General features: G+C 41.4%; 1 protein-coding gene across 14 annotated transcripts in view; it reads right to left on the bottom strand.

The window, feature by feature from the left end:
• The window catches only part of LOC124112094 (tyrosine-protein phosphatase non-receptor type 4-like), a 142,968-nt gene that overhangs the window by 85,732 nt on the left and 44,037 nt on the right, over window positions 1-13,199 (bottom strand). For 11 of the 14 annotated variants that reach the window (XM_046472044.2, XM_046472038.2, XM_046472039.2 and 8 more), the window contains exons 6-10: window positions 12,692-12,789; window positions 8,593-8,713; window positions 8,184-8,277; window positions 6,810-6,898; window positions 6,159-6,234 (exon numbers count right to left, since the gene is read on the bottom strand). In XM_046472044.2, coding sequence (XP_046328000.1) covers window positions 6,159-6,234; window positions 6,810-6,898; window positions 8,184-8,277; window positions 8,593-8,713; window positions 12,692-12,789 — 478 coding nt within the window. The remainder of the gene's footprint in view (window positions 1-6,158; window positions 6,235-6,809; window positions 6,899-8,183; window positions 8,278-8,592; window positions 8,714-12,691; window positions 12,790-13,199) is intronic. The other 3 variants (XM_046472042.2, XM_046472041.2, XM_046472048.2) reach the window with 3 other exon arrangements.

Raw genomic sequence — 13,199 nt, 5'->3', positions numbered from 1 at the left:
TTTTTACTGACGAATGGTGTAGTCGATCTAGCCATGCTGTTAATGCTAGATAAATCGCTCTCATTTCTAGACAATTGATGTGTAATTCTTTCTCTAGGGAGGACCATTTTCCCTGAATGGTAAGAACGTCCATATGGGCACCCCAACCTTCTCCTGACGCATCTGTGTAGAGTTGATGTAGAGGGGTGGGGTAATAGAGTGGAATGCCTGGCATGACATTTTGTCGATTTAGCCACCAATGGAGTTCTGATATCCGATCTTGTGGAGGATGGATTAATACTTCCAGCTCTAGGTTTGTGGTGGTGTTCATCCAAATCTGTAGAGGTTGTAACTGTAGTCTGCCTCTGTAGGTTAGATCTTGGATAGATGTGAGCGTGCCTAGACATGACATCCACCAGCGTCTTGACTTGATGGGCTGATCGAGAGCGGTAGTTATCATGTGTTCTACTCTTGCATATCTGTCCTCTGGAGGTGCTTCTATGCCCTTGTTGAGTATCAATCTTGCGCCTATGTAGGTGATGTCTTGAGTAGGTACTAGCTCTGATTTTTGGGGATGAACCAGGAATCCTAAATGAGTGAGAAGTTGGATGATACACATTGTGTTTAAGCTGATTTGCGATTTGTCCTGATCGGCCGATAGGAAATGGTAAAGTCTTATGAGCTTTAGATGAGCGAAACCGATGACGGGATTGTTGATCCTGGTGAATAGCCATGGGGCGATGGATATGCAGAATGGAAGTACCCTGAACTGGTATCTCTGGCCGTTGACAGCAAAGCTTAGGTACCGCAGATGACTTGGATGGATAGATACGTGAAGATACGCGTCTGGGAGATCTATACTTGTCATCCAATCTGCTTGTCTTAAAGAGCTCTTCAACTTCTTTATAGACTCAATCTGAAACTTGGGTGGTCTTTCCAGATATTCTTTGTTCAGAACTTTCAGGTCTATGATAAGTCGCATCTCTGTAGTATTTTTCTTTGGTACCAGGAATACTGGGGAGTAGAATCCGAGAGTGGTGTCTGATTCTTCTAGGATGCTGATAGCTCCTTTTGCAAGAAGTTTTCCTAAGGCCACTTCTGCTGCAATCAATTTCGGTCCTGATAGGTGATATCTGGGTCCGGTAGAATGGATGACTAGCCTTGGTCTTTTTAAGAAGTGAAGTTTGTAGCCTCTTCTTACAACTTCGAGTAACCATGTGTCGTCTGTGATGGCCTTCCAGTTTTCTGCATACTGCATAAGACGGCCTCTTACTGTACCTGGAGAAGGATGAATGCTGAACTTGGGTAGTCTTGGGTCGATGACTGTGAGACCGGCTAGCTCGACTGGATCTAAAGTGGTCATGTCTTTGATCTTCCGTAAATCTAAATCGTTGTCCATTGGGCAGGTGATGTCTACCGTTGAACATCGTAGGTTAAGTAATAGACTGTGCCATCAATGAGTTCTTTAACAGGTCTGGTATAGCATGATTAATTTGATGTATCAAGTGTTTTCTTTGCATGGTCAGAAACTGTGCTGACATCCATACCTGTGAAGTTTGTAGTTCTTCCTGCATCCTCAGTATGTGTTCCAATGAACTGTGTATGAAACGAGCCTCGTGATGTGACATCTCCAAGGGAGCGTCTAATGGTAGATCTGTGCTCTGGTTGCACGAGGGTAAAGAGTGGCGAATGCCCGCTGCTAACCAGTTAATGTAAGAGCTGACATTAATCATCTGCTTGTTGATTTTGTCTAAGTACTTGATTTTGGACATTTCAGTGCACATCATGGGGTTAGGTTTCTTAACCAACTCATGGTATTCATCATCAATGCTAATCTGTTCTGCAAAGGGATCATCATGAATTTTGTACGCATATTTGTTGTACGTAGACCTCAATTTTGAGCTAGCGCCCGTAGTAGAATTCAAAGAATTTTCTGTTTTCTTGATAACGTCGTCCATATAGGATGGACGGGGAAGGGTATGGTGTTCTACAGTCTCCCTGCCAGACTCCTCATACCCTGCACGTTCTAACAAGGGTTTAGCAGTCTTATCCGTTTCTGGTTTTAATGACGGCATAAGCTCATAAAGTTCAGCAATGATGTCTTTAAGAGAATAATTGTTAGGTCTGAATTCATCATCAATAGTAGTGTCCCCATAGCTTGAAAATTCAGTAAGACCTAAAGACCCGCACCCCCTATTCTGATTGCGCTGGGGGTGAGACGAATGGCTGGGGGTTGCGTAATCCCGACTGTCGGACCTACTATAAGCTGAATGGGAGTCACGTGTTCTGTAAGTGGAGGAAGGTGACGTAATCCTTGCCTCGCTTTCTCTGTCCCTTGATCTGGATTTAGATACTGAATGGGAAGACGAACGCCTAGGTTTTCTATGCTGATATGCACGGTCTTTTGTCATAGGAGCTAGAGGGAGATTGATGTTTATCTCTATGCCTAGTCCGTGGTTCACAGTGCGCCCTATGATGTTCATGGTAGGGTGATAATCTCTGATACTCTCTGTCTCTATGAATGACTCTCCTATTGTCCTCATAATCTGATTTAACGTAGCCTTGTGTATTTCTGCTGTGTGAAGGTGTGCTCTCATAAACAGCTTTAGATCTTTGTCTAATTTCATTATCAACCCTTGATTGGCAATGCCGGGTATGAGACACAGAATCTTTTAGCTCTGATATTTCTTGAGCCATAGATTGCATTCGATTGTCAATCATAACAGACATTGAATTAGTAAGCTTGTCCGTGAACTCATTTAAGTTAAAGGGGTGACGCGGCAGAGGGGGAACGTCGTTTTTACGACGATCAGCCATGCCTAACGCCGCCGGATGTAAGTTGGGGAGATCTTTGAACTCGGTAATATACATCTGCTCCTTAAATTTGTGTGAGTGGGATGAGGCACGAGGTCTTTTAACCTCATCCTCTCGCGACACTCTCTTGTCATCCACGTGATCAAAAAACTCCAATGGTTTAATCACTTTCCTTTTAATAGAAGTAGACGCTCTAGTACACTTTTTATAGACCAGATTTTTGGCCCATGCCTTGGAGAGCTTATCAAATTTTTCTTTTGATAGAGGCTCGCAGTAGGTGCATCTAGACTTCTGTGTACAACTGCTTTTCTTGAAAGCAAGACATCTGGGGTGAGGGTCACCAGGGACTTGGTGTTGGCCACAGCCCGAACAGACGGGTGTCTGTTTTTGAGATGAGGATCTCATCCCACAACACTTCCCATAAACTAATTACTTACGAGATCCTCCGATCTTCTTATACCCCCGTTCTAGTAGAACTGTTCACTGCTTGCAAACTGTGATTCTTGAAGATCAATGTGCTAAGTAGTGTGGAACTCAATCACGTGTACTGATGTGCAACCAAAATATTTTTCCTTGTTGTCATCAGGACACACCGGAAAGAAGTGATTAGATTCCCGCCTTGCGCATGCGCGGTAGCGTCTATGGCAAGTGATAGGGTTTTCCTCACAACTATGGATATGTTGGCAGTGTAGTGGACATCTGTTGAAAATTTATAAAAATTTATAGTGTGGTTTATGGCAATGATGTGATAGAGGTGTAGTATTTTGCAAGAATAATTGCGATTTTGGCGGACTGTAGCTGATTCTTCCAACAGGATATGGCCGGAATTAACGCTTCCAACTCCAAGTTGTTTATGTGCCACTTTCGATGAGCGCCGGACCATAGGCCTTAGACTCTCTGGTCTTGCAGGTGAGCACTCACCCCTGTAGGGAGGCATCTACGAACAGGAGTAGACTCAGGGATACAGGTGACAAAGGATTCAATACCGGTCTGACTTCCGTTTCAATATATGCAAATCTGGTATCCTGAACCATAAGAGTGGTTGGCCTTGACGAGCCTTGACGAGCCTGTCATCCTCTGTATGTCCTTAACAAACTGAGCTTGGTCTGCGAACGCATGAATAGGAAACTCATCCTTCATAAACTTGGGTGGTTCAAATGACGGGGCAAGTGTGAGCTTCAAGAAGTCTTCATCCAATGACCTTGTCATATCTGACAGCATAAGGTCGGCCGGAATCAATGTAGGATGCGACCACATGGTGTCCTTTTTATCCACCCCGTTACTAGGGGAAGGCACCGATACAAAACGGTACGCTACCCAATCAGGTACTTGCTCTAAGCCGAGATGCGTATTCCATTCTACCGAGGAATCGCCATCTTCGCCATTTGAAGAGTCTGATGAATCAGAATGATGTTGACGTGTTAGCCTAGATGGCGATCGGCTTCTGCTCCGGTGCGTAGTGCTACCTTTGACAGAGGGCTTGGATGATTCACCTGTTAATAGGGATTCATGTGTCGATGTCCCCCAGACGTACTAGCACTGCCCAGCGATGAATGTGCTGTCCCATGAAGCACAATAGGCGTATTGTAGACGTTAGGTGCTGGAGTAGGCGCTAAGCCTTGTGCCATAGTTGTAACTGACGCAGGCATCTGATACATTTGTGCCAGGATACAGGTGTACCATAGACTGCTGCCACATGGACTGCATGAAGTTTTGCATCCAATTAGTGTTCTGGAACGGTGATGACACCTGAGCGTACCTCTGCTCCGCTGGATAAGTTAATCATGCGTCGCCTGCATGACAATGTACGCTGTAAGCCCTGGGGCTGATGTCATTGTAGGGGCCTTGTGCTGACTGGATCATGGCCCGAGCCTGCGCTACCCCCATCAAAGCGTCTTGAGACGCTGACGCAGATCTAGCAGAGCTGGATGTCTCAGGTGACTGAAAATTAGGAGCAGTTACGATACTCACAATATGCTCCGGTATTGTTGATTTTGGCAGAGGGTACAATTTTTGTGAAGAAGGGGACTTGTCATCAAGGTCACATAACAGTGGCAATGGTCAATATAAAAGTGTGACTTGGAATCAACAACATCTTCATTTCTTCACCCAAGGCCATTGTCGTCGCGCTGTTTTCTTGTTGTCGTAAGGTAAGTAGTGAATGCATTAAGGAGTAATGCTGGATAAGTAAAAAATTACTATTTTAGTAATATATCAGAAATGTTCCCCTTTTACAATGGTTGTATATCTTTCTTTAGTGAAATGCAGCAAAAGTTGAAACTCAGTTGTTGAAACCATCATGCAGAATGTTGTCCACATATCTACCGTATATCGCTGTGTATAAGGCTGGTTTTTCGTACCTAAAATGAGGGGGTTAAGAAGGGGAGTGAGTGAGTGAATATGGTTTAACGCCGCTTTTAGCAAAATTCCAGCAATATCACGGCGGAGGACACCAGAAATGGGCTTCACACATTGTACCCATGTCGGGAGGGGTTAAGAAGGGGGGTCGTCTTATACACGGAGTCGAAGATCTCACATTTTTTTCCACTGGCGATGTCAACCGGCGTCCGATAGCCAGCCCAGCATTTGACAATAAAACTTCGCATTTCGTCCTAAATAACTGTTCCAATAACTATTTCTATACATAAACATGATTTGTATCTCTTTTCCTTGAATAAAGTTTAATAATTTCTGCAAATAAAGTTGAAATGACCCTCGCCTCGATGCAGATTGTCAAACCAGCTGACACGGTAAAACAATCAACATCCATGAGTAGAGAGCCAGAAGTACCGGTAAGCATTTGCATATTGCACATGTGACCTAACATGTGATAACCGGTGAAGCTGAAATCAATTCCCGCTGTTTTTACAGTTGTATTAACAACTGTTGGAGACGGTGTGTATAAGTGATTGTGGAATAAACACGCTGAATGTGAAGCAAACATAAGCCTAGTTAGTTACAACATAATTAATTGGCGATAAATATACTCACCATTGTCTCTTATATGTTATTACTTCATAAATGAATTTTATTTTACGGGCACCAATTTGGTGTCGTACCGTGTAAACACAAAATGGCAACATGTGCTGGAGTTACACACGCGACCATTCATCGTAGAAAAAACAACGCAAGATAAACATATTTCAATTGCATATATAAGGTTTGTGTGCGCACTTGTGATGTGCTTCATTCCAGGTCGCCTTATACACGGAGTATAGGATATTGGGTTGATTTTGAAGGCGTGTACAGGGGGGGTCGTCTTATACGTGGAGTCGCCTTATACACAGCGATATACAGTACATGTCCAAACTAATCAACTCACTGATTATTGACATACAACACAAAGAATAAAGAAAGCAAATCACCTCGACACTCACCGCTTCCCGGCGGAGTTGGATGAAGAACTGTTTCCTCTTAAAAGATATTTTGACTATTTTGGCCCTGAAACAGATGAAGACAAACTTAAAAATATAATGGGCTACTCCCAGGGATACAGCAGGAAAAGGAGTGTGGGACATGAAACTGAGGGCTACTGCCAACAAACATACATAATTTAACTTGTTCATCACAGACCTGAGATCCCTAGAAATCTCAACACAAAATGAAACAATCCAGACATGACAAATTAAATTTAGTACAGAAAAAGTCCTATATTGTACATATCCCCCCCTGCATGGTCACTTACGACAGTGAGTGAGTGAGGTTAACACACTTTGACCAGTGTTTCAATTAGCATAATTAGGAATGTGTTCCAGTGTGGGTGGGAAGCATTTATTATCGTTAAGCAGTACGTATATAGTTACCCCTATCATGCTAATAGAGGGTCAAAATCAGCCTGGCATTGGGACACAGGGAATAATGACATGACTATGGGACATACCTCTGACTGCTTCAGCATTCTGAAGGCCGTCAGAACTGACTGCTGACTTGTGTTTCTACTATTGTTGGAGGGGTCAAATAATGTGAATCACAGGCAAGGACAAAATGTGTGAAAGAAGACACATTGTGGTACTCACCAGGAGAAAGTGTTGATCTTGACATTGTTCTGGAAGACCACCAGGCCTGCTGATGTGACTCCCAGCTGGATTTCTATGTTACTTTGATCCTACACACAAACACATCAAGGTTACAGACCAAGCACACATCTTCAGCATTATCAATAACATATAAGTTGGTTTTTTCTCAATGTATCAGTGATGTGAAAGAGTACTCCTCAAAGGAACACAAGAGTTCATCTTCTAATGTCAGACAAGTTGTGTGAGGGTTCTCATAAGCTTCCATTGCATATTTCATTCAGCCTCAAAAGGAAACCTCTGATACTCTAAAAGAGGCCTTGATCTCAATTGTTAAATGAATCTGAAATGTGCCATTCTGAAAACATGCTGAGCAACTGGAATTATTAACTAAAATATAATCTAAAAAAGTGATGCTCTGTGAACACAAAACAAAACCGGCCAAAACATGAAGCATGCTAAAACAAAAAAGTCAGTTAAACTGCTAAATGTCCAAGCTTCGAACAAAAACAAGTTGTATTAATAAATTCAAGAACAGAAAGCAGTCAGAGCTCAGATTGTGGGCATTCTTAACTCTAGAAGTGGTCAAATAATGTAGAAGAGAAACTGATGGTTTTGCTGGTCCATAAGTAATCCTTATAACTGTTTCACAGTGGGCCTTCTTTTCTGACATTCCAGGGCCCCAGAGAAACAAAGCGATGTTAGCGCTATGAATCACGTAACTGCCATACCATAACATAACATAGAATTCAAAAGTCTTAGAGCTTAGATTGCTTTGTACAACAGCCCCTGTTAATCAAATGGGCATTGAAGAGTTTTCAACAACTGTGATTGAATGACTGATGATTTATACCACAATATTCCAGTCTGTAACTGATAGCACAAGCAACAATTCTGGGAATACAGTGTAACTTCCTGATTCGCAGTAGTCAGACATTTCGATGAGGATGGTGTGCTCATATTGTGAGAGTTACCTTGATGGTGTGGGTGACAACTTCCAGCGGGATGCCCACCAGGGAAGGACCACTAACCCCTCAACAGTTCCATACTTACAATCCTATCCGGTGATCATCAAACCAACTTGAAACCTTCCTTTTCTCATGACATATTGATGGCATTACAAGATCCACATCAAAAGCATCAAACCAAACCCACAGCTCTAACACGTCTGTTAAGAAAGGGAACAAGCAACAAGACAGGCAGGCAGGCAGGCAGGCAGGCAGGCAGGCAGGTGGAAGGGCAGGCAGACAGGCAGACAGGCAGGCAGGCAGGCAGGCAGGCAGACAGGCAGACAGGCAGGCGGGCGAGCAGGCATTGGTCACTGATCAGATGGAAGTAAGACCAACAAGTCCACGGGGCACTACAGGACATGCTTACCCTTACCCTGGCATTGTGGAGATCTATCCCATACATGTCCAGACGCTTTGCTTTGTCCAAGAAGTTGTACTCTGCATCTGCTGGAGTCTGGCCCCTAGTTAACAGAATAAACATGGTTCTTTATCAAATCTTTATAAATGCACGTATCAGGAAGGCCTCACACATCGGAAACTTGGCCTTTGTCTTAATCTGTTTAGACATCTATGGCACCTCACCAAACTTATTATTGATGCATAAAGCAGTGTTTGAGTATATACATATACATGGTATAAATACAGGTAATTATCCATGATTCCAGGAAGCTCTCTTTTAAATCTCCACTAATGAAGATGTTTGCCATGAATTACTCATTTAACAACCTCTCTAGATTCCACTGATAGCTGGCAGGAGACAAGACATGTATCCTAACCTGTGTTGTTTGTGTTTCTCGGACACCATCTTCTCGAAGTCATCTGTCTGTGAGGGGATGAAGAGGAAGTCGGCCAAGTAGCCATCTTTGTGTTCATCTGGGTTGTAGTCACCTAGTTCCGCTGCAAGGTAACAGTAACTTCTGTGTATGTCATGTCTAATGTAAAAAGTGAATATGCCATGTAAACGTAAGAAAACAATACTCAAATTCTATATTCACAAATAGCTGACAAGTTTCCTTGGAAAGTAGGTTGTTGCGTATCATGCCAGAATTTCAGATTCAAGTCCTGATAGATATTTACAAGGTGATTTAGGAGATAAGGCTACAGTGTTTTGAAATTTGATGTTGTCCCACTGTAGAGTAGATACCTCCTATTTTAATTTGGAAAGGAGTGCTTCAGCTGGCTATTTTGATATGAGGAATCTGATTTGACCTGTCAATTTCAATATTTCACTGATTCAAGAAAATTAATGTGACAGTTGTGGCCCAGAAACAGTGATTCATGTATGATTTTCTTAATTGTGCATGTTCTGAAATGAATTTCATTAAGTTTGATAAGTTGTTATGATCAATTCCTGTGCTGTGACTTCAATGATGTTGGGACATTGCTTTCATGGCCTTTCGAAGGGAGGAGTGTTTTCTGATGGACTTTAAAATCCTGCCCTGACAAATCCTTATGTGGTGGTTGACGGAGATGGCAATGAATATCAATCAGAAAAAGGTTCATAAACAACACGTTGTCATGAATAATTTTCTTCAAACACTTTTTTATAATGTCCCTAACAGTTTCATAAACATTTCATTTGTTATCAAAAGATATGCCTTTGTAAAGTCTTGTAATCTCATCATTGAAGCACCCAGTGTTACGGCCTGGTACTATTTACCCCCAAATCGGTTCATACAAAACTAACTTGTAAAATCAGTAAATGACCACACAAGATCAATGAAGAATCAATAAATTATATTGAAACACACAGTTTTAGGTTCACAATAACAAAAAGGCAATACAATGGGTCAAGTAAATGCCGCAGCAATAAGTCCAGAATTGGTCACTGTTAAATGTCTTGAAACAGACCTGCCAGAATAGCGTTGGAAGCTGGCAGGAATTTGAAGTTTGCAGATAGGTATCCCATCCGCACTTAGCAAGTAGATAGAGACACAAGTCAGATCGTAAAGGTCCTGAATACTTGTGTTGCCCTTATATTGATACAGCCAATCTCATTAAAATGAGACCTTAGTTCTCGATACCACTACCAATGAGAGCGTCACTTACCAGATCATGAAAGTGACAGTCAGAATGTGATTACTAATCATACAACCTCGAAAACTTTAACACGGGGTATTCCGAACGATAGTTACAGGTTTAACGACTGAATCCATACAATCTAGACCATCTAGTAGCCATTCCAGAATGTTCTTCTGTTAAGGTTTCAAATTTGTAATCGAGAATTTGTCAAAATATGTTTCGAAGCGTAGTCGCCAATTTGAAATTAGTGCCATAAAGCACGAGAAAGCTCCCTTCTGATTGGTCCGTTAAAGTTCGCGCAAGGTCGGTCTGACGTGACTCGTAATGGGATGTCCTCAGATCTTTGTTTAGCGGTAGCGAGAACTAAGTTCTGATTTTAATGAGATTGTTGATACAGCCAGCCTGTTCTTCTCAAATCAAGATTGCTATGTTTACCAAGAACTAAGGGAGGTAACTCTAATTACACTTATTGTTATAATCTGGTCACAGCAGAACTTGCCATTTTACCAGTGCTTCAATCATTTGCTGCCACTGACAATCATTACAAATTAGCCTACAACAACAATATCTACTGCCACATAACAATACTTACAATTATTGTGAATATAGTCTAGGCAAGGGTTTGTATACTTTACCCTTCTCTATCAACCGTGAATACACAAGAAATATTACTGTTTGTGTGATTTGAGTGCCCATTGGAAGGAGTCAACTTGCACCTCATTGTTTACATGGATAGTTGCATCACTTGCACCACTTGTGACGCAGATGTATGTTTACATGGATAGTCATATCACTTGCACAACTTGTGACGAGGATGTATGTTTACATGGATAGTCGTATTACTTGCACCACTTGTGACGCAGATGTATGTATGTTTACATAGATAGTTGCAGCACTTGCACCACTTGTGACGCAGATGTATGTTTACCTAGATAGTCACAGCACTTGCACCACTTGTGACGAGGATGTATGTTTACATGGATAGTCGTATTACTTGCACCACTTGTGACGCAGATGTATGTTTACATGGATAGTCGTATCAATTGCACCACTTGTGACGCAGATGTATGTTCACATGGATAATCGTATCACTTGCACCACTTGTGACGCAGATGTATGTTTACATAGATAGTCGCAGCACTTGCACCACTTGTGACGCAGATGTATGTTTACATGGATAGTCGCAGCACTTGCACAACTGTGACGAGGATGTATTTTTACATGGATAGTTGCATCACTTGCGGCACTTGTGATGCAGATGTATGTTTACATGGATAGTCTCAGCACTTGCACCACTTGTGACGCAGATGTATGTTTACATGGATAGTTGCATCACTTGCGGCACTTGTGATGCAGATGTATGTTTACATGGATAGTTGCATCACTTGCGGCACTTGTGATGCAGATGTATGTTTACATGGATAGTCGTATCACTTTCACCACATGTGAAGAGGATGTATGGATAGTCGTATCACTTGAACCACATGTGCCGCAGATGTTATTTTTACAAGGATTGAAGTTTGGAAACATGCACCATTTGTGACGAGGATGTATTTTTACATGGATAGTCGTATCACTTTCATCACATGTGAAGAGGATGTATGGATACATGGATAGTCATATCACTTACACCACATGTGATGCAGATGTTATTTTTACATGGAAAGTTGAATCACTTGCACGACATGTGACAAGGATGTATTTTTACGAGGATGTATGTTTACATGGATGGTCATATCACTTGCACGGATGTATGTTTACAAGGATTCTCGTATCACTTGTGACGCTGATGTATTTTTAGATGGGGAGGCTTGTACCACATCTAGATTATCTGTTTCTATCGAGAACCAGTGGAGACATTGAGTGTGACAAAACATTTTGTTTTGGTATATTTTAGATAAACAGTATGCATATAGTTGAGTTAATCATACATGCATTGTCTTGTCATGTAAGTATCATCTATAATTAGGGGACAAGTCTTCTTGCAGCCTATGAAAAGGATCAATGCTCACCTTGATTTAACAATTTAAAATGTCAACAAAGAGAACCATTCAAAATTTGCTATTATTAGCATTGCTATTCTATTTATTGCTGCATTAACACTAACACTAAGTTCAATAGATCGGAAGTATTACGTTACCAAAAGAAGAATTATACAGACCAAAGTTCACCATCTTAGTCAATTTCGGAAGAGAAGATGTTAATGAGTCAAAATTCATTTAGACACCATTAAAGAACATGGTCAAAACAAGTTCAAACAGTAAAATATCACCAAACAAAAAATACATATACATAACTTCTTTATATTTGGACCAAACATGACCGAGTAATTGACATATATAAGTTAGTTTTTCAACAGGGCTGCCGTGGCAGACATATTGAACTTGGATTTGGATGTGAAGTTTGAGTTTTATCAGTCCAGTGAAGACGGCCATGACATAAGTTCACTTGACGTCCAGTCAGGTAAGCTAAGAATGTTATTTCAACAACCTTTATATGGTATTATTATCTTCAGATGATTTGTCAAACTTTGCTGTATAGGAGAGACATATAGGGTTTCAGATGGGTATATGTTCCAGGCCACTTACAACCAGGCTGCCATAGATGCCACCTTGGTGTCAACAACAGTGCCAAGTTTCAGTTACAACAGTTCTGTAGTTCTTACAGAAGATGCTTAACATGATGCTTGTAGAAAAGACACCTGTCATTAGTGTCAAGCAGATATTGCTGGAATTTTTATGCAGGTGGGTGAGAAAGTCAGATACAACATGTGACTTTATTTCCAAAAAGTGGCACTGTAGTAAGCCTACAATAAGTGACTGTGATTACACTGGCGTGAGGATGGAGACTCACATTGTACAGAGTAGCTTGCAAGCAGCGCTGCCTGACTGGGAGGACAAACCAGCTTCTCCGACAGAATATCCCGCTTTACTTGCAGGAAGAAATGGTATCTGTAAAACAAGCAGTGGATACAAAACATCTTATTGATGTGCATTAACTGTCAAACTATATATTACAATGGTGATCACTGTTACCATTTTGTACATCTATAATACTTGACCTTTTTATTTAAAAGCTATACATCGATGCATCGGTTTGAAAATATTAAAATGATATCTTCAACTATAACCTTTACAACGGATAAAATACAATACAATACAAGGTACATGGAAATCAACACACAAGTCGTTAAATGTGTTTGCAGCAGGGCGACATAGGCACACTTCAGGCTTCACACAGGACGTGAGTCACTGTTCATACCGGGGCTATTTTCACTGAGGACCACATGCACAGCAAGATTAGTCTTAACACTTAGTGATTCATACTTGCTAGTGTGACAACGTAGGCTCTGATTTATATG

The sequence above is a fragment of the Haliotis rufescens genome, unplaced genomic scaffold, assembly GCF_023055435.1.
Source record: "Haliotis rufescens isolate VD_foot unplaced genomic scaffold, xgHalRufe1.0.p SCAF_10, whole genome shotgun sequence".
Classification (NCBI taxonomy): domain Eukaryota; kingdom Metazoa; phylum Mollusca; class Gastropoda; order Lepetellida; family Haliotidae; genus Haliotis; species Haliotis rufescens.
This window is presented reverse-complemented; position numbering and strand designations above follow the sequence as displayed.